Raw genomic sequence first — 21,719 nt, 5'->3', positions numbered from 1 at the left:
GCATAAACCATAACAAAGACATTAAACCTCAGCAAAGTGTGCAGTCAATTCGTTACAAATACACTATTGTATGTTCTACATACGTAAAATACACAGTAAGAAGTAAATTTCTCATACAAAATGCATTTTGTTTAAATTTTTAAAGAGATTTTTTTCACATATAAAAATCTCAGCTGTAAATGCCGGTTGGATGTGTATATAAACGATTTTGAACTTGACATTGAATGGGACCAATAAAATAAAAACAAGAACAACAACTATATACTAGAATAGAACAAGAAAATCCCAAATAAATACTATCATTCATTCATACAGGCGTTGATCAAACATCTTTTATATGTATGTATGTACGTATGCATGTAATTTGTGTGTAGGTAAATATAGTTTGAGATTTTCTTTTAGTCTCTAATCTTAAATACAATAGAATTTATTTATGTATTTCTGTTTGTTCACTTGCTTTCATTAGCCAAGTTTTTTTTTTTTTTGTTATGAATTTTTTTCTTCTTGTAAATTTGCATGATGACGAGTAAATGAACGAATATCCCACAATTGATCAAAGTGGTTGAGGGTTGTGCTTTCGACAGCATTCATGGCCACCCTCAGTTGTGCATTGGACTTTCGTTATGATCGGTAGTAATAGAAGAATACAAAATAATTGTTCCACTTCTTCTGATTCGTGTGGCACTATTGTGATTGATAAAAAGTTTTTATTTAATATAAAATAAAATTAAGCAACAAGTGAAAAATATTTTAAATAAATATTGGATTAATAATTAAAAAGTGTTCTTTTTTTTTAACATAAGCATAACAGTTAAATATTTTCTTATGTAAAATGCAATTGTAGAGAAAGCAAGTGTTAAAAAAAATAAGTGTGATATAATTTACTACGTCCTAATTAATTACCAACATTTATCCAATTTCTCTCTCTTCCACTGATCATTCACTTGATTTCGTATTTAAATTACTGTAACACGAGTGCTAACCTATTGCAATTCATTTTAAATTGTTTAGTCGTCATTATTAAATTTATTTTAATATTTAGAGGAACAGATATTTTCAAAAATTTGGCATTTTCTTAAATAACAAGTGAAAGTTTATTTGGGGATGTTAAATATTTTTAAAAATTGCCTAATATAAACTTTTTGGCTATTACAATAGAATTTGTTGTCTATATGATAAACTAAATATCTATATTATATATATATTTTGACAGAATGTTTGCAAAAACGTGTATTATTTAATATATATTCTTAGATATTTATTCTATTATTTGTTGTGATTAAAAGAAATGTTCAATTGTTTTCAAAATATATTATATACATTTGGATTGTCTAGACTTTGGCTACAACAAATGATTTCCCATAATGACTCGGATACTTTTTACTAATAACTCCAAAGATATTACAATTTTTAATTTTGACCAAATTTCTATTAAAATGTGAAATATTTAAAAGTTTTTTATATTAAATATCATTTGCACTTGAAACATTTGTTTTTTATTATCGGTACTTTTTTGTTCATATTTATACGTACGTAAGCGCATGTATATTTAAACCCAGTCATAAAGATCAGTTGTTACTGTCTAGAGATATCCGATTTTTCGTTTACTTTTTAAGGATATTTCGATATGAAATATACTTATACTTAACAAATTTCAAAGAAATTGAAACAATATTTTAACAGTTTAATGTACATAAATAATCACTTTATATATGGTGCCGCCATACACCTCCAAAATTCAATTTTTTCGCTAATAAACATTACAAATCAACGTAATTTATTTGATTAATGGAGATTTTTTCATTCTATTTGTAAAATAAAATTCTTGCAAAGTAATTTAGTAATTTAAATCATTAAAATCGTGTCTGTCAAGCAAACAACATTATGATCACACTCATCATATATGGGGCCTACCCACATTATCAATGTTTGACCGAATGCAAACAATAGAGTACGACTATTACAATGGGTGCTCTTAAAAATACACAAATTTATTTTTATTTCTTTGAACTCAGAGACACAAAAATGGTTTAAAAATGGTTCTAGGCCAACTATAATAAAAAATAAGTAAAAACTTACATGAAAATCCTTTTTAAGACTTTTCTACTTATTCCATAATAAAAACAATATATATCCTACTAGATTTTGCTAGATCCTGTAGAAGTATATTTTAAATAGAAAATCTTTAAATAAAGCAAAAAATAATACAATCTAAAAGTCTGCAGTCTGTATGTCTATCACACAATGATCCCATTATTTAATATAACGTCATCTTAGTCATATCTATTATCTCTCTAATAACATAAACAATAACACAACAATGGGAGAGAGAATAAAATGATCATCAACATTAGAATCAACTTAATTTTATATTTACATATTTAATTTAAATACAAAACATCATCACTCTTTCTCGTCTAAACTTGTGATAATCTCTACAATTGACATAAATTAACAGACGAAAAAAACAAAATTGCGTAAATTTGGTGATAAATTCGAGTTTGATCATCATAAATTTAGTTGGTGTAGATATTTTACAACGTCCAGTAGTTACTACGGACTAGTAGTTGAAATTAAATTAAAAATAAAAAAACAATTTCTATCAATAATCCCGAGTGTTATATTATTTTAAAAACTCCCTCCAAAAAATAGTACTGAGTGTCCTTACAACGGAAAACCTTGAATTTTCCGCTTACCACCGTCTTTTAAGGCGGAACAGTTCTTTGCGTTATCTAAGGAATACTATAATAAATAGTAGTACAATTGTATGCCAAGATGTCGGATATAGATAACATTATTTCCGAATTACAACGTTTCAGTTGGCTTGACTATGTCGTGTTTGTCGCCATGTTTGTGCTGTGCATATTCATTGGCATTTATTTTGGCTTCATGAAGAAATCTGTTGGAGAATCAGACTATCTTATGGGTGGTCGTAATATGTTAATTTTTCCCATTGCATTATCTTTGGTGGCCAGTTTTATATCGGGCATTACACTGCTGGGTCTACCCACGGAAGTGTATTCGTATGGTATACAGTATACCTATGTTGGACTTGGTGTTATATGTATGGGATTTGTAATGGGCATATTTTATTTGCCTGTTTTTCATAATTTAAGCATTACATCGACTTATGAGGTAAGTAGAATTTTATTTAAAAATTTAATAGTAAGTATTTGAATTTTATTACTCTTAAGTAAACAAAAAAGAATTATGTATAGACGTTCAGCAATGAAAAGTGGTAAAGTGATGCTAGTCTTTATGAAACATTATCTGTGGGTATTGAGCGTTTAGCTTAAAGTTTGTAACACACAAAAATTTAGTCCTAAATCCACCATATAGTCATAAAATTACGTTCTATTGAGCTTTGTCCGTTGATTACTTGTTAGTGTTTTAATGTAATCATGGTTATAAATCAACAGATCGCAACTTTTAAAATAATATAGTAAAATTTGTCACAAACGTTTATACCTACTGATCGGTCCATAATTGCTCCCATTTCGTAAATAACTTTAAATTTAATTTTTTCATATTCGGTCGTTGTTTAACCTTAATGAGGTAGGGTCCATATTTGAATCAAGTCCAATAGACAACTCTTTTTAAATTCACCCTAATATTGTAGGTCATGCTGTTTATGACAATTTTGAAGTTTTTTAACAGAATACAGTAATCAGGAAATAAATGTTTTAACATTATGTACATAAGTTCTATAGAAAGGTACACACCTTTGCCTACCAGATTAATGTTTAAAAAATTTTTTACATGGGCTCAAAACGAACGTTTTAAAATTTCGGATAGATGTTCTGGTACATTTGCCTTTGATACACTACAATACTTTTCAAATTCGAACTTAGTTACACCAGAACTACTATGGTTATTCATAGTTTGTTGCATATATTTATTTGCAAAGTGCACTATTAATTCTTATTAAACTCTAGAATCTCTTAACAGATCTCTAAGTGACCGAGCGTCTTTATACGTATTACCGATATGATGGATTTGAATTCTTAATTTCTAGCCAATAATTTTAAAATTTTATTTCGAAAAAACGCAGCAATATTTTGCCTATTTATTTAATGATTATTACTGGACCCAGAGAAAAATTAAATAATAAATTGACAAAATTTCTCAGATTTTTGTATACATTTTTTAAATTTATTTAATCCTTAAATTAGCATTGACTTTGGTCATTATTTGTAATAAATATGTACATTCATTAAGTTTCTATGATAAACATCATTAACAATATCAGTAGAATGAATATAACGACATGAGTTTTCTTAGTCGGCCGTCTAATAGTATTAAAAAACATAATAGACAGACAACACCAACAACAATTTACAATAGTGTTTCTGTCTTCTCTATGTTCTGTGTTGATGTCCATATTTTCATTTTATTTTGTCTATTTACACAAATTGCTTTAATTAGCTAAAGTGAATTTATTTAGTTTTTTTATATAAAAACTGTCACATTTGATTTTATGAATGAAAAAAAAAAAAAAAAAAATCACAGCGCCACTTATCAAGTAAATAACGAGCAAAAATTACAAATACACATACACCTGAATGGATATTAGGGTGGCCTTTAAGTAAGTTTGTATTCATTCTATAATGTTAATCGAGAAATGAGTCATTGGTAAACATTTGATCTGGATCACCATTCTTTGAGAAATTTTGTTTTAAAACTAACCCACCAAAATTTTGGTATGAAGATAACTTTCATTGAACGGAACCACCCTAAATGAAATTTTATTTGCAATGATTTGATTGCAACATCAGTGCATCTTCTTGTAATTCTAATCACATGGGATAAGACTATGATTGTATTAGAAATCTTAAATTTTCCTCTCAGAAATTTTAGATTTTTTCTCTTTTCACTCGATTTTTTTAATTCATTCCATTGCAATTAATTTTGCCTGCCTTAATTTATTTCAATTGTTTGTTTACATTAAACAATCACAAATACTTCGGCAAAATAATTTAATTATACAAATATAAAATGTAAATTTTCAACCTGTAAATGTATGCAAAATTTTGAACACGCAAACAAACAAATACAGTATTTGATTTTTGTTGATTTGCTTAACAAAAAATAAATAAATTTCGAAATTAGATGCTTCTTCTTTTACCCATGACGTAGTTTTCTCTTAAAATAGATTTTTCTCATTTCATTGGACTTAATGAATAAGCAAAATAATTGTGTACGGAATTTCCTGCGGAATTTCTTGTTTTTATCTTTTAACAAATTTAAAAATTAATAATAATGGTGAAGAATAAAATATTCCCATCATAATATTTATTTTTAATTTAAAATACTAAATTGCCAATATACATGCATAGGTAAAAAATATTTAAATATATATTATATACATGATACAACCATATTATGTATTAGATATATATTCCATTTATTCAATATTTAAATGGATTAGATCTTATCATGATTGTGTACGTGCCGATTATTTACAACAGTGTTAATATATCTAAACAAAAGCGACAATTATTTCAATATAATTGATGAGTTCAGCTCAAGTTCTAGTTCAGTTATAGTTCTAGTTTAGTTCTAGTTTATTTCTAGTTTAGTTCTAGTTCAGTTCTTGTTCAGTTCTAGTTCAGTTCTAGTTCAGTTCTAGTTCAGTTCTAGTTCAGTTCTAGTTCAGTTCTAGTTCAGTTCTAGTTCAGTTCTAGTTCAGTTCTAGTTCAGTTCTAGTTCAGTTCTAGTTCAGTTCTAGTTCAGTTCTAGTTCAGTTCTAGTTCAGTTCTAGTTCAGTTCTAATTCAGTTCTAGTTCAGTTCTAGTTCAGTTCTATTTCAGTTCTAGTTCAGTTCTGGTTCAGTTGTAGACAATTTGGTCAATATTCCTAACAAAAATTGTAGGAAATCAAAAGATTCGGTAAATTTATTTAAAAGTAAAATTAAATTTTCTTTTGTTTGAAATATCTATGTATATGACTATTTAATAAATTTGTTTGTTTATATCTTCAACATAATATTAGTGTTGCATCATTAAAAACTCATCAATATAAAGTTTAATGTTTTTTCCTTATTTTTATTTTCAGTACCTTGAAAGTCGTTTTGATATCAGATTACGTATGTTTGGATCAGTTATGTTCACTATCATGAATGTGAGTAAAGCATATGAAATTAAAAATCATCTTTAAAATATTAATAAGAAAAAAAGAATTAAAATAAACAAATAATATATTTATATGACAGATTGGTTATTTGCCGATTGTAATTTATGTACCAGCATTGGCCTTCAATCAGGTCACTGGAGTGGCAGTACACACCATCACACCCATTGTCTGTATAATTTGTGTCTTCTATACAAGTTTGGTAAGTTGGCAAATGTCCACAAGTTAAGTTTTAATTAATGAAAATTTATTAATTTTATTTCTGTTTTCTTCTTTAGGGTGGTCTTAAAGCTGTCGTTTGGACTGATGTTGTACAAACTATATCGATGATAGGTGCTTTGGTAATGGTGGCTATTAAGGGCAGCATGGATATAGGAGGAGCTTCTAAAGTTTTACAAGAAGCCTGGGATTCGGGTAGAATCGAAAGGCCAGAGTATGTGTTATTATTTTCAATTTACATAGAATCAATGTTTTATTAATTTTTAATGATTACAGTTTTAATATAAATCCCACGGTAAGACATACCCTTTGGTCACAAGTAATTGGTGGAGTTTTCTATTGGACACAATCAAATGCTGTTTCTCAAAATATGATACAAAGATATTTAGCTTTGCCAACATTAGGGGCAGCACGCAAGGCCTTGTGTCTATTTTGCTTGGGTGTTTTAATCTTAATGGCTCTTTGCAGTTTTAATGGTTTATTAATCTATGCTACCTACAAGGATTGTGATCCCTTAACTACTAAGGTAATTTTTTATTGCAAATAATAGGAATAAAAATTCATATTTTTATAATTTTAGTTGGCCAAGGCACGTGATCAGTTGTTGCCCTTGTTTGTTATGAAAACTTTGGGTGAATATCCCGGCTTAACAGGTCTATTTATTGCCGGAGTTTTTAGTGCTGCTTTGAGTTCTTTATCTACCTGTTTAAATTCCATGTCAGCTGTAGTTTTAGAAGATTTTATTAAGCCTTTTATGGGTCGACCTTTATCTGACACGGCCCATATGTGGATTATGCGTTCTGTGGTTGTAGGAGTTGGTGCTTTGTGTGTAGGTCTTGTTTATGTAGTAGAACATATGGGTACAGTTTTACAATTGGCCATGAGTTTGGAAGCCATTACTAATGGTCCTCTGTTGGGTATATTTACTATTGGCATTTTTATGCCCTGGATTAATGGTCATGTAAGTATTTGGTTTTAAAAATTTTATATAAAATATTTATACGAATGTGTTTATTTTTATAATAGAGTTCTCTACTTGGTGGTGTTTTGGGTGTAATGGCCATGTCTTGGATTAGTTTAAAAAATCAATGGGCTGTTGCCTCTGGTGCTTTAAAATATCAAACTAAACCTTTAACGGTTGAACATTGTGATTATCGTTTTGAATCTGTATTTATGTCAACTGCCAATACTACTTCTATAATGCATGAAACCGCAGAGTAAGTACTCCCTATACAACTATTGTTTTTATTATTATGTATCATTTTTAACTATTTTTTTATTACTTCATCTTTCAGTGACATCTTTCCTTTGTACCGCATTTCTTATATGTGGTACACTTGCTTGGGTGCAGTCATAACTATTGTTATTGCCATCATCTGTACGTTTATCTTTGGTGGCAATGATCCAAATAAAGTTGATCCATGTCTACTGACACCTTGTATACGTAAATATTTTAATTATAGTGGAGAAGATTTAAAATCTAAGGTAATTTGTTTTTGCAATATTTATATTTAGTTAATAAATAGAGCAGATTGTGGTTCAACAGATAAGGGAAAAAAATTTAATATTGAAATTGTTTTTCGGCTTTAGAAAACTCAAGGGCTGTGGTCCGATTTATTGTAAAAACTTAATAATGACTTTAATATGGTTCTATTACTTTTCAGAATATCCAAAATGACATTCCATTGAAAAACAAAATATTGGCCGATGAAGTAGCTCTTTAGAGGAGTTTTCAACATAAGCGTCCGAGTCTCATTAAAGCAAATTTAATAAATTGTTGTAAATACTTTAATTTTATAAAGATTATTTAAGTATGTTATTAGTAAAATATAGATTGGCAATTAGATCAAATGTATGTATATGTCCTTTGTATTAGAGTGGTTTATTTATATTTCTAGAATTATAAGCAGATTAAATAAAACTATATTACATTATTGACAAATTTAAAAGCAACTATTTTGTTGTGACAAAATATAGTGAATAATTTGTTTAAAATAATTTACAACTTCCATCTATCCATATGTTGAACACGATCGATCTAGCGCTGATCGTGTATAAAACTTTATTGTAATTGTATGAATAATATATAAATGTTTTATGTTTGTAAGAATTTTATTATTAATTTTATTAACAATTTTTAATCAAATACTATTAAATATAATTTACTTTTATAAGATTGTATAAATAAATACGCAATTAGTTTAAAATAAATATAAACAATTTTAACAAAAAGTTTTTTTGTATGTGGGAGTTGCAACAACATGTAGTGAGCTAGTAGCTGCTACATTTGGACAAATGTAGAGTTTAAAGAACTTGTAAGTGTTTTTGATGTTTTACATGATTTGATCATTAAGACTTAAACATTCTAGTTGACACTTAATGCTGTAATATTTAATTGATTTTTATTTACAATTTGACACGATTAAGAGTAATAATGAAGATTTTTCTAATTGACAGCAGGCAGTCAGTCGTTAAAGATAATCAAAATCACTGACATCCCAGCAAATAAATGAAGAATAATAAATTATGTGTACATATTTAAAAAAATGCCAAGAAAATAAGCTTTAAAATTACTTTATTTAATTATAATTACAAAATCTTTAAATAACAAAATTATAAACACAATTCCTTCGAGCCGGATTTGAACCAGCGACCTATGGATATCAACGTAACAACTGTATATATTTGTAACATGAATGTATAAGACGGAGAGAACAGGGCCCGGCTAACAATTTGGATCGACTACGCAAATTAACGTACTACAAATTGCTCCGCAACCTCGACGTCCCTTTTAAACCGCAACACAAATCACGAAAATGTATCAGTGCATCTACAGTCCACCGCTCTACCAACTGAGCTATCGAAGGCAATGCAAAATCTATGACAAATTGCAACCAACAGTTTTTATTTTCTATTGTATTCTTATATAACTGTTAAAATGTTGCAAACAAAAAGCACTAGAACATAATTGAAAAGCTTTTGGAGAAAGTTATGTTGCATCCACCACACACCATCCATATGTTTATATATGTAGAAAAGCTTTATTTAGTTTATTCGTTTTACAATCGAATAAGTTGTGATGGTGTTAAAAACACACATACACACATTTGTATATTTTACAATCATTACACAATAGTACCGAATTTCTATGCTTAATTGGAAAAAGTTATTTTTGTTTAACAAAATCAATAGCAGATGCTTACTGCAGCAAAAAGATTTTTATAAGTTTTTAATTAAATGAAAATTACAATTGAGAAATAAAAAAAAAAATAATAAAAAACAAGTAAGAAAATATAGTCGGGCGTGGTCGACTATATGATACCCTACACCAGTGATTGTAGGGTATCATATATTTATTTTTCATAATAAAGCATTTATCTTCAATATTTCCTTGTTCCGATACATTTAGGTAATTTATGGATGAAAAACTAATTTTCTAAAAAAAGCTTTATATGGGGGCTAGGGGCAAATATGGACCCGATGGCCCGATAAAATTTTGTGAATATATTTATATTTACATAATATTTTATTGTGCTGAATTTCATTTATTTATAAGTTAATTTGGGATATTCAAGTAATTTTCTGAGGGGGACTTTGTATGGGAGCTAGGGTCAAATGGGTCCCGATCTTTATGAAATTTAGCAGGGTCATCAAGATTTCTATAAAACTAAGCTGTGCCTTATTTTATCGATATATCTATATATTTAACATAATTATGAGCTCAAAAGCCCTTTTCGGGGGGTTCTGTTCTATGGGGGCTAGGTGAAATAATGGACCGATTTTAACCATTTTTAATAGGCTTCATCCTCAATAATACGTGCCTGCCAAATTTCATCCAATTATCTTGTAAACTGCGACCTGTAACTTGTACACAAGGTTTACATGGACAGCCAGACGGACATAGCTTAATCGACTCAGAAAACGATTCTAAGCCGATTGGTATATTTTAAGGACGAATTTTTGTATGTTACAAACATCAGCACAAATCCAATATACCCTCCCCACTAAAGTGGTGTAGGGTATAATTAAAATCCTTAAATAATGCTCTAACCAAAGTATAACTTTGTTATACTTTAGTTCTTACAATGAAAATAGGGAACATCTGTGAATATTTTTTATAAAAAATCGATTTTTGACTGGAAAATCTAAAATCGGCTGTAGATCCTTAAATAACGCTCCAATCAAGAAAATATTGAAAATCTATGATCACTTCGTATTTTTCATAAAAAATAGATCTTCGTATAAAAATAAGTAATATCGGCAGTAGATCCTTAAAAAACACTCTAATTAAGAAGATAGTGAAAATCTGTAAAACCTTGATCGAACTATATTTAAGTTTTAAAATAAACAATCAAATAATAAGTTTGTCAAAATGTCAAAACAATTGAACTGTTTTGTCTTTTCGTTGTCTTAACAAATTAATTTAATTTTAAGTCAATTATCATTTTGAACGAAAAAAAGTTTCTATTTTAAGTCTTTTGTTTTGTCAGTCTGTTTGTGTGGCATACTGTGATCGTGTTTATTCCCTTTTTTTGTGCCAATATTTTCCTTAACCTTTAGCATCTATTATTAATAAAAATAAATATAATTTTTATGTGTTATTTGTTATTTTTTTTCTTGCTAAAGTTGTTGTTTTCTTAAGATGACAAAATAAAATTTATGTTTATGACCTTTAGAACATGAGAATGTTTAACAGATACGACTTTTTTCTGTAGGATTTTTTTAAAGAATTGTTAAAAGTACAATGTTTGGTTTGTCACATTGTAAATATGTCTCTATTTTTTGTTTTTATAAAAAAAGTTATTCAATAATTTTTTTATTTATTTATATTTATTTAAGAAACAATTGCTTTGTTTTGAGTAAACTTAAGGTCAATGTTGCTTGATGTGTAGTAAAAATCTATAGATTTTAAAGAAAAAAAAAAAAACAGCATGTGCCGGGATTATTTATAATTTAAAATGCACAGAGCACGCATTTTTTTGTTTTAAAACAAATAAAAAGTGATTTTTATTTTTTGCCATCTAAGTAACCTTGTTTGTTGCTTTAAAGTATTTCAACTTGGGGCGATGTTATTTACAATATTTGACGCCAAATCTGTTGTTATTTGCCATAAATAAATCTTCCTAAATAGCTTGACATAAGAATGGAAAGTATAAACGAATAAAAAATTACCCTACCCTTTAACCTTTAATATAAAAAAATGTTACAATTTAGACGCTTGACCAGCCCTTATAAGATTTTTTCACAATATCGCTTCTTCCCACAATTCATTGGGTGTGTATGTTGTATGTTCCAAGCGACCGGACAAAACCCGCATGTCTACTTACAAAAGCTGTGATTGAGAGCATACAACTGCCACTTAAGGTGTTTATTCATGAGATCAAAATTCAACCAGCTCAAAAGCAACATATTGTTTTAAGTTATTTATATTTTTATTGTTTAACAACAAATGAAACGGTAACATTTCATGGTAAGTACGTGCTTTGGTGGCTTTTTTAATTGAATTGATATTTTTGCTCTTGGAGGTTTTTTTTATTATTGTTTCTTTTTTCTAGCCGAAGTTATACAATGTTGTATTTGTCTTGATCATATTTTTTTCTCAAGTGTTTTGCAAACACTATAATTATGTTTAGATGAAAATGCCTCAGTTTAAGTGGTGACTTATTTAAATAATTAAATTATTTTAATTATTTGTTCATAGTGCCATGTGTTTGTTGGCTCTTTGTCAGTCTACTACCACCGTCTAAATGTTGGGACTGTGACTGCTGTTTCTGTTTTTGACCTAGTTTTTTCAATAATGTTGCAAAGATATATATTTTTATAAGAAGTTAGAAAAATTAAGTTGACACTAAAACATCTTTAATCTAGTTTCTTGAGATTTGGTGAATATTAAAAATTATTTTAATGGTTTTTAAAAATATTAAAAATCTTTTTGTAAAGAGATTTTTCAATTCACTTTAAATTTAACACTTATAAATAAATCTAGATTGATAATGGCAAATACTTCATTTACTAAAATCAAAAAAATCCAAACATCTCATATGTTATTTATTAAAATTTTACTTAAAATTATTTAGCAATTACTTAATTCAATTCATTGTAAAACATAAAAATATAAATAATTTCACATAAAGAGAAGCATTTTAAATTGATAAAGATCTTTTGCTCTTTATACGTACATATTTCTGTGTAATCAGTGAGTATGTAAAATCAATTTATGCGTGGGTGTTAACACACAAAAATTATTAATTTCTGCTCAACTAAAGGTCACAATTGAAAGGAATTACTTAAAACAAACAAAAACAAAATTACATCTTCAATACATTTGTTTTATACCTCTTCAGTTTCTTTAACATTTTTTTGTACACTTTTGAATAATTGATATTGTTAATTAAGCAAGGTTAAAATTCTTGAAAATAAATTGTACATTGAATAAGAAAAGTATATGCAAAACTGTTATTCTTAATCAATTAGTAACTCAACTACAGCAACAGAAATCTCACAGATATTTTTATTTAATAAACAATCAGTTGCGTCATCAACAGACTAGTAGACAGTGTTGCCACTTTATTCGATTTTTTTATGAATAATAAAAGTGATCACCATTTTTTTGATTGAATCGCATCCAATAATTTATATCCGATTTAAAATTGTTCCTATAAAAATTAATATTTCATATAAAATATGAGTGATCACAGATTTTAACTATTTTCTTGATTGGAGCGTTTTTTAAGAATCTACAGCCGTTTTCAGATTTTTCACATAAAAATTGATATTTCATAAAAAATTAGTGATCACAGATTTTCACTATTTTCTTGATTAAAGCGTTATTTAAGGATCTACAGCCGATTTTAGATTTTTCATATAAAATCGATATTTCATACAAAATATGAGTGATCACAGATTTTCACTATTTTCTTGATTGGAGCGTTATTTAAGGATCTAGAGCCGATTTTAGATTTTTCATACAAAAATCGATATTTCATACAAAATATAAGTGATCACAGATTTTCACTAGTTTCTTGATTGGAGCGTTATTTAAGGATCTACAGCCGATTTTATATTTTTCATACAAAAATCGATATTTCATACAAAATATAAGTGATCACAGATTTTCACTATTTTCTTGATTGGAGCGTTATTTAAGGATCTAAACCCGATTGTAGATTTTTCATATAAAATCGATATTTCATACAAAATATGAGTGATCACAGATTTTAACTATTTTCTTGATTGGAGCGTTTTTTAAGAATCTACAGCCGTTTTCAGATTTTTCACATAAAAATTGATATTTCATAAAAAATTAGTGATCACAGATTTTCACTATTTTCTTGATTAAAGCGTTATTTAAGGATCTACAGCCGATTTTAGATTTTTCATATAAAATCGATATTTCATACAAAATATGAGTGATCACAGATTTTCACTATTTTCTTGATTGGAGCGTTTTTTAAGAATCTACAGCCGTTTTCAGATTTTTCACATAAAAATTGATATTTCATAAAAAAATAGTGATCACAGATTTTCACTATTTTCTTGATTAAAGCGTTATTTAAGGATCTACAGCCGATTTTAGATTTTTCATATAAAATCGATATTTCATACAAAATATGAGTGATCACAGATTTTCACTATTTTCTTGATTGGAGCGTTATTTAAGGATCTACAGCCGATTTTATATTTTTCATATAAAATCGATATTTTATACAAAATATGAGTGATCAGAGATTTTCACTATTTTCTTGATTGAAGCGTTATTTAAGGATCTAGAGCCGATTTTAGATATTTCATACAAAAATCGATATTTCATACAAAATATTTTCACTATTTTCTTGATTGAAGCGTTATTTAAGGATCTACAGCCGATTTTAGATTTTCATACAAAAATCGATATTTCATACAAAATATAAGTGATCACAGATTTTTACTATTTTCTTGATTGGAGCGTTATTTAAGGATCTACAGCCGATTTTAGATTTTCCATATAAAAATCGATATTTCATATAAAATAAGAATGACCACAGATTTTCACTATTTTCTTGATTTGAGCGTTATTTAAGGATCTACAGCCGATTTTAGATTTTTCATATAAAAATCGATATTTCATACAAAATATAAGTGATCACAGATTTTCACTATTTTCTTGATTGGAGCGTTATTTAAGGATCTACAGCCAATTTTAGATTTTTCGTATAAAATCGATATTTTATACAAAATATAAGTGATCACAGATTTTCACTATTTTCTTGATTGGAGCGTTATTTAAGGATCTACAGCCGATTTTAGATTTTTCATATAAAAATCGATATTTCATATAAAATATGAATGATCACAGATTTTCACTATTTTCTTGATTAAAGCGTTATTTAAGGATGTACAGCCGATTTTAGATTTTTCATATTAAAATCGATATTTTATACAAAATATGAGTGATCACAGATTTTCACTATTTTCTTGATTGGAGCGTTATTTAAGGATCTAGAGCCAATTTTAGATTTTTCATACAAAAACCGATATTTCATACAAAATATAAGTGATCACAGATTTTCACTATTTTCTTGATTGGAGCGTTATTTAAGGATCTAAAGCCGATTTTAGATTTTCATACAAAAATCGATATTTCATACAAAATATAAGTGATTACAGATTTTCACTATTTTCTTGATTGGAGCGTTATTTAAGGATCTACAGCCGATTTTAGATTTTCCATATAAAAATCGATATTTGAGTGTTATTTAAGGATCTACAGCCGATTTTAGATTTTAAGGATCTACAGCCGATTTTAGATTTTCCATATAAAAATCGATATTTCATATAAAATAAGAGTGATCACAGATTTTCACTATTTTCTTGATTTGAGTGTTATTTAAGGATCTACAGCCGATTTTAGATTTTTCATACAAAAATCGATATTTCATACAAAATATAAGTGATCCCAGATTTTCACTATTTTCTTGATTGGAGCGTTATTTAAGGATCTAAACCCGATTGTAGATTTTTCATATAAAATCGATATTTCATACAAAATATGAGTGATCACAGATTTTCACTATTTTCTTGATTGGAGCGTTATTTAAGGATCTACAGCCGATTTTATATTTTTCATACAAAAATCAATATTTTGTACAAAATATGAGTGATCACAGATTTTCACTATTTTCTTGATTGGAACGTTATTTAAGGATCTAAAGCCGATTTTAGATTTTTCATATAAAATCGATATTTTATACAAAATATGAGTGATCACAGATTTTCACTATTTTCTTGATTGGAGCGTTATTGAAGGATCTAGAGCCGATTTTAGATCTTTCACATAAAAATTGATATTTCATACAAAATATGAGTGATCTCAGATTTTCACTATTTTCTTGATTGGAGCATTATTTAAGGAATTACAGCCGATTTTAAATTTTTCATACAAAAATCGATATTTCATACAAAATATGAGTGATCACAGATTTTCACTATTTTCTTGATTGGAGCGTTATTTAAGGATCTACAGCCGATTTTAAATTTTTCATACAAAAATCGATATTTCATACAAAATATGAGTGATCACAGATTTTCACTATGTTCTTGATTGGAGCGTTATTTAAGGATCTAGAGCCAATTTTAGATTTTCCATATAAAAATCGATATTTTGTACAAAATATGAGTGATCACAGATTTTCACTATTTTTTTGATTTGAGCGATATTTAAGGATCTACAGCCGATTTTAGACTTTTTATACAAAAGGTTTAACAGCGATTTTTAGGTTTTTCATAGAAAATTCACAGATTTTCCCTTTTTCATATTGGCAACTCTGGTATCCACAATTGCAATTGTATATTAAACTAAATCAACAATTAAATTGTGGTTATTAATATCATAATCTTAACTTATTAGTTAGTGGCATAACACGATAATTTTATAGTAGACATCTTGGACACACATCGAGACAATGGTCGCTGCTGTCGGTCAAATCACTTTTGGAGTTAGAAAATTATGATGACAAAAAATTCATTTTGTTGCAGAAACTTAAAGTAGTGTAATCATTATTTGTTTAAGTAAGAACAATTAGATATTTTACCAAACTAAACATGAATTTATAGAATATTATTTGGTGCAAATTAATTATCAGTATATATTAATTAAAATCCCATAAAATTTAAAATTATTTCAAAGTTCTGCTTATACGTCATAACATTTTTAAAATACACAAATGAAAAATCTCTTCCTCTTTTTGGTTGTAAAACATAAAAAGTAAAAGTTCATTATAAAATAGAAAAAAAACATAAAATCTTCTAAAAGTTTCTTATAGGAAAACCTTCCACAAAAAAAAGACGGTCATGCGAATTTAAGCTTCATTAATAAAAAGAAAAAGATGAAACAACAGAAACCACAAAAAACAATCATCATCATTTATTGTTACATGTCATGCATGTCATTTATATATAAAAAAAAATAAAAAAGTAGCAACCGTAGGCAAAATACACTTAGAAAATCAAGTGAAAAGTTATAAACTTAAAGTTAGAAATTTTTATATTCCTAATGCTGTCTCTTAAAAGTGCAAAATTTAAAAAACAGATTTTAGTTAAAATGTGTTATTTTATTTACATTTTCTCTGAGTGTACAGTTAATAAGTTGTTTATAGTACACGTAGTACTACTGGTAGGAGTAGTAATAGTACCCTCAACGACTTCCTTTTTATATTAAAGCGTGATATTTGTGCATTCATATACATACATCCATATGTAATACATATTAAGTATGTATGTGTGTACGTATTTAAAGATTATTTTGTATTTTACATTATTTAATAAACATAGTAATACAAACATATATCAAATATACATTCGGTCCTACAAATAATCCATTCAACAAAAGCTCTGTATGTGGTAACAGTGTCAGTTGTCTAAAGGCCTCTCTATGTTAAAAAAATATAGTTTAAATACTTTGTTGTATTGTTTCAGTACCCTACGAATCAGTTTGTAGGTACTGATTTATAAATATGTTATTTTGTATTAAATTTTATAACGGTTCCAGAGTCAAATGTCCCATCTTAATTAAACCTTTTAGAGATCTCGAAATATTAATGATTTCATAAATAATTCTAGAACGATTTTGTTGGAAATCGATTTTTAATTTCTCTTAACCTCTATAAAAAATCCTTCCGAAAAGTTGGCTTAAAATCGAACATTTGACCCTGTGACCTTTATAAAAAAGTTTTATAAAAACATGGACAGAATTTAAAAAAAAAACACATAACCATTGTTCCCTTGAAAAATATCTGTGAAGTGTAAAGATTTTAAAGAGTTAATTAAATCTATACAGTACGGCCTATAACAGACCTGGAATTCCATAAAGTGACTTCTGACGAAAATCACATAAATTTCGTAATAATTTATAACAAAATTATTCACTGTAACAGTTTGTGTAAGGATGAGACAATTGAAGACTAAACCAAGTCTTAATTCTGGGCACTGCGCTGTAGAGTATGATAAGGTCGGATATGGTCAACTTTAATTTCCTATTTCTTTGTATTTGTTTTGTGTCAGCTGTCATAATGCTACCGGCAAATCTGTATAAATTGTTCATTTATTTTTTTATTTCTCCCAAACCAGGAGTTTATTTTTAGGGTTATCAAAGTTGAATTTATGCAGTGTAAGAATTATGAAATATATATTCATATAAACAAATAATCATGAACTGCAAACTCCGAAAATAGTGTTAATGACAATAATGAGGGAGTGTTTATTTTTGACAGATTTCATAATGTTTCAAATATTTAAATACGGAAATAAACAAATATTATTAATGAGTTTTACAAAAGAAAAAAAGAGTAAAATTTGACAATTATCATATTTCAAAATGTAAATAATATTATAATTGAAACACAACTTAAAAATAAGTTATTTGTAAAAAAAAAATAGAAATTTTAAAATCTGTAGTAAAAATTGTTTAAGTAGAAATAGGGTTCACAACAAAGGTTACGAATTGTAAATTGTTTATATTTTTGTTTATTTAAATAAAAAAAGAAAAAATGTAATTAAAAAAAAAGCACAAACTTTTGTTTATAAATCATTATCAGCGTAACTAATTTAAAAACTATTATTGTATATAATTAAAAACGTGTCAAGCACTTTATATTTGTTGTCTATAGTTTTATTTTATATATGTAAGTATAATATTTATTTAAAAATAAAATCCCTTGCTTTTTAAACAATTAGTTAACCATAAACAGTGCTAAAGACAACATGAAATTTTTTATAGTTTTGAGTTTAATTTTAAGTGTTTTCTCTCTTACTTTTGCTGGCGAATCTGTAGGATTCTTTACAGATCCAGGTAACGATTAAATATTTGTTATTATTTAAATAAAAGTAAGATTTCAAAAAATTATTTTTCCTTTAAAATCTTAAAGATCATCCGGGAAAATGTGTTTATGATGATGTGATTCTGTCACCCGGTGAAGAGGTAACATTACCTGGGCAGTGTGCTAGATTTTCATGTGGTGAAGACAGTTTTGCCAGTATTCAAAGGTGATTATAATAAGTGGCATTAAAAGTATTATTAAAAGTATTATTAATTAAATTTATTTTATTATAGTTGTGGTGTTATGTTACCTCCACCCGGTTGCCAATATGGTGACTATATTGATAGTAGTGCTCCATATTCCGACTGCTGTGAAAAGAAACTTATATGCCCTTAAATCAAAATAAAGTATTTTAAATAATTAATTTAATAAATATAGATATAAAAATAAAAATTATAAGTTATTAATTTAAAACAAGTAAGAATGACTTGCCAACTATATATTACCCTACAGCAGTGAGTGTGAGCAGTTTTCAAAATTTGAATTATTTTTATTAATAATAAAGCATTTATATAGATAAATTCTAAAGCCTTTACACGATTATACAAGTAATATGATCTGTCAAAAATTTGTGTAAAAGAGTACAAATGGGATCATCTAAACGCAATTTGCAATGAAACCATTACACATTAAGAGAGAGAATACGGATGGAAAATTTGACAGTCGTATGCTTCTCTTCATTTTTTGAAATGATTCAAAAAAACAAGCAGGTCGCATTAGAGCAGGGATGTATTTTTATGTAAACGCATAAAAAGGTTTTTAATTGATGTTTGAATAATTGTATTGGGTTCTGTAAAAGTTATTATTTCATGATGTTTTAAAAACTTCGTACTTATTTCGAAACATGATATTTATTTTTATTTTGGAAGTAGTTTGATTAATGAAATTTTCAAAGTTTTTATATAGAAATTGGAATTATTTAGGTTTAATATAAATATATCTTCTGTCTGCTAAATTCCCACAAAATGGAACAATTTTCTTCACAAACATAAAATGCTTTAAATTTTCATATACAAAAATATGTATTTTTGTAAAATCTTGAAATCCCAAAAAATTCCGCGATTAAAATTTTTAAAATCCCGAATCCCGGGATTTGTAAAAGCAAGTTCTATTTGGCATCCCTAGTGCTGATTATATATGTAAATATAACTTAAGCTATATACATAATCAAAGATTTAAAATTTAATTTAAAATTTAGTTAAGCGTTGAGAGTGTGCAAGAAAAGATGAAATTTTTAATATTTTTAGCTTTAATTGTAACTGTTTTTTCAGAGGATTACTCAGGATACTTCAGAGATCCAGGTTATAATTGTTTGATTTTAGGTTAAAAAGAAATAAATTTAATTTCATTTCATATATCATAGATCATCCTGGTAAATGCGTCCGTGATGGTATAATTCTATCTCCTGGTGAGGTGGGAAAAGTTCCTGGAGAATGTGCACTGATGACGTGCTATGATGACGGTTATGCCACATTTCAAACGTAAGTAAATTTTGAAAATATTCAGAAATTTCAATTTGTTTCAAATATTTTTAATTATGGATGATTTCTGAATGATAATAAGAAATGTCTAAAATTATAAAATATAAGTCAATACACTTTAAATGGTAATGAATTGTATTATTTTTTTTATTTTATTGTTATTCAACATACATACATATGTATGTATATTTTATAGATGTGGAGTAGTTTTAGCACCACCTGGATGTAATTTCCCTGACTATATTGATCTTGATGCTCCATTTGGTGAATGTTGTGCATTGAAAGAATGTTATTAATTGGAATTTAAACAAATAAAGATATAATTTAAAATTAAGAATTCGATTGATTCAACTCTTATGTATATGTGATACATTTATTTACTTTGAAATGTTTAAAGGTTAAATGGAAACAAAATACATTTATATATATTTTGATTATCTTAATAAAATATATTAAACATTATCAAAATACTTCAATAAAATAATGCAGGTAGAATCCATATGAAACCATCTTGGAATAAAATGAAACTTAACATCCAAAAATGTATATATGTAATATGTTTCATATATCATTGACTTAAATTATTGAAGACGTTCAAGCCATACTAATAGTATCTCTTGTTGTCACAATATCAAGAAACAAGGAGAAAAACAGAGTGTTAGAAGTGAAAGCAGTTTAGGAGATATATAGCATTTTCCGTATAAATTGAATTTGACAGTCGATCATTACAAAAAACGGGATGATAGAACTTAGTTCGAAGAGACAGTAGTAAATTTCACGTAGTTATTAGTGAAAACCCCAAAATCGGAAGGTAAAGTTGTATGGAGTTGTATGTGAAATAATGTATCGATTCCAACGACTTTCAATGGGTATCGTCCTTGTGTTGAAAAATACGTATAATGCAAATTTTATCAAAATATCTTGATAATTGTGGACTGTAGATTGCGCACAAGGTTTTTATCGACAGCCAGTCACCCCTGCAAACGGACTAACATTGACTAAGAAAGTGATTTTGAGTCGATCGCTATATTTAAAGTGGACATAGGGACCAATATTTTTGTTCGTTACAAACATCAGTACAAACGCCTAATCCCTCCCTACTATAGTGGTCGAATGTTTCAAAAGAGAAGAGTTTATGTGTATTCATTCAATGTTATTTAACAATTTTTAAGACGGGGCTTTTGGAAGTAAAATATTTGGCTTCAAAAATAAATGAAAAATCATCCTGTAATTAAAGGAACTTAAAATTTATGGGCAATTCGCTGTATATACTTTCAGACAATTCTTATATATTTCTAAATTTTCACAGCGCGATTTTTTGTTCTGGAACGGGATTTCGATTGAAAAAGTCATTGATTTGTGGAGAAGTTTCGTTAAAATCGTTATTTTATTAAACCCGAAAATAGCTGTTTTCTGTTCGTTTTGATATGATGCGTGTGAAGTTAGCTCCGAAAGTTAGCTCCGTTTTTTCAATGTTAACAAGTCTGTTATGTTAATAACATAAATCTCGCTCAGAGAGTGCTAGGTTAACATAGCT

The 21,719-nt window shown here is 27.5% G+C and overlaps 3 protein-coding genes across 3 annotated transcripts; all 3 read left to right on the top strand.

Moving 5' to 3' along the window:
• The first annotated feature begins 630 nt into the window (after nucleotides 1-630).
• On the top strand, nucleotides 631-8,549 carry LOC111690238 (sodium-coupled monocarboxylate transporter 1). The gene is made up of 10 exons (XM_023452690.2): nucleotides 631-810; nucleotides 2,521-3,135; nucleotides 6,055-6,120; nucleotides 6,212-6,331; nucleotides 6,408-6,562; nucleotides 6,625-6,874; nucleotides 6,929-7,309; nucleotides 7,375-7,565; nucleotides 7,644-7,833; nucleotides 8,013-8,549. The coding sequence occupies exons 2-10, from the start codon at nucleotides 2,776-2,778 to the stop codon at nucleotides 8,070-8,072; spliced, it is 1,773 nt and encodes a 590-aa protein (XP_023308458.1). The 5' UTR covers nucleotides 631-810; nucleotides 2,521-2,775; the 3' UTR covers nucleotides 8,073-8,549.
• A 9,990-nt stretch (nucleotides 8,550-18,539) lies between these two features.
• LOC111690267 lies at nucleotides 18,540-19,096 on the top strand. Its single transcript, XM_023452720.2, has 3 exons — nucleotides 18,540-18,673; nucleotides 18,750-18,867; nucleotides 18,935-19,096. Exons 1-3 carry the CDS (start codon nucleotides 18,586-18,588, stop codon nucleotides 19,035-19,037), a joined length of 309 nt encoding a protein of 102 aa, XP_023308488.2. The 5' UTR covers nucleotides 18,540-18,585; the 3' UTR covers nucleotides 19,038-19,096.
• A 781-nt stretch (nucleotides 19,097-19,877) lies between these two features.
• On the top strand, nucleotides 19,878-20,516 carry LOC111690278. The gene is made up of 3 exons (XM_023452733.2): nucleotides 19,878-20,002; nucleotides 20,065-20,182; nucleotides 20,379-20,516. Exons 1-3 carry the CDS (start codon nucleotides 19,927-19,929, stop codon nucleotides 20,476-20,478), a joined length of 294 nt encoding a protein of 97 aa, XP_023308501.2. The 5' UTR covers nucleotides 19,878-19,926; the 3' UTR covers nucleotides 20,479-20,516.
• Nucleotides 20,517-21,719: the final 1,203 nt, after the last annotated feature.

The sequence above is a fragment of the Lucilia cuprina genome, chromosome 4 (genome assembly GCF_022045245.1).
Source record: "Lucilia cuprina isolate Lc7/37 chromosome 4, ASM2204524v1, whole genome shotgun sequence".
NCBI lineage: Eukaryota > Metazoa > Arthropoda > Insecta > Diptera > Calliphoridae > Lucilia > Lucilia cuprina.
Note: the sequence above shows the minus strand (reverse complement) of the source record. Positions and strands in the feature narration are given on the sequence as shown.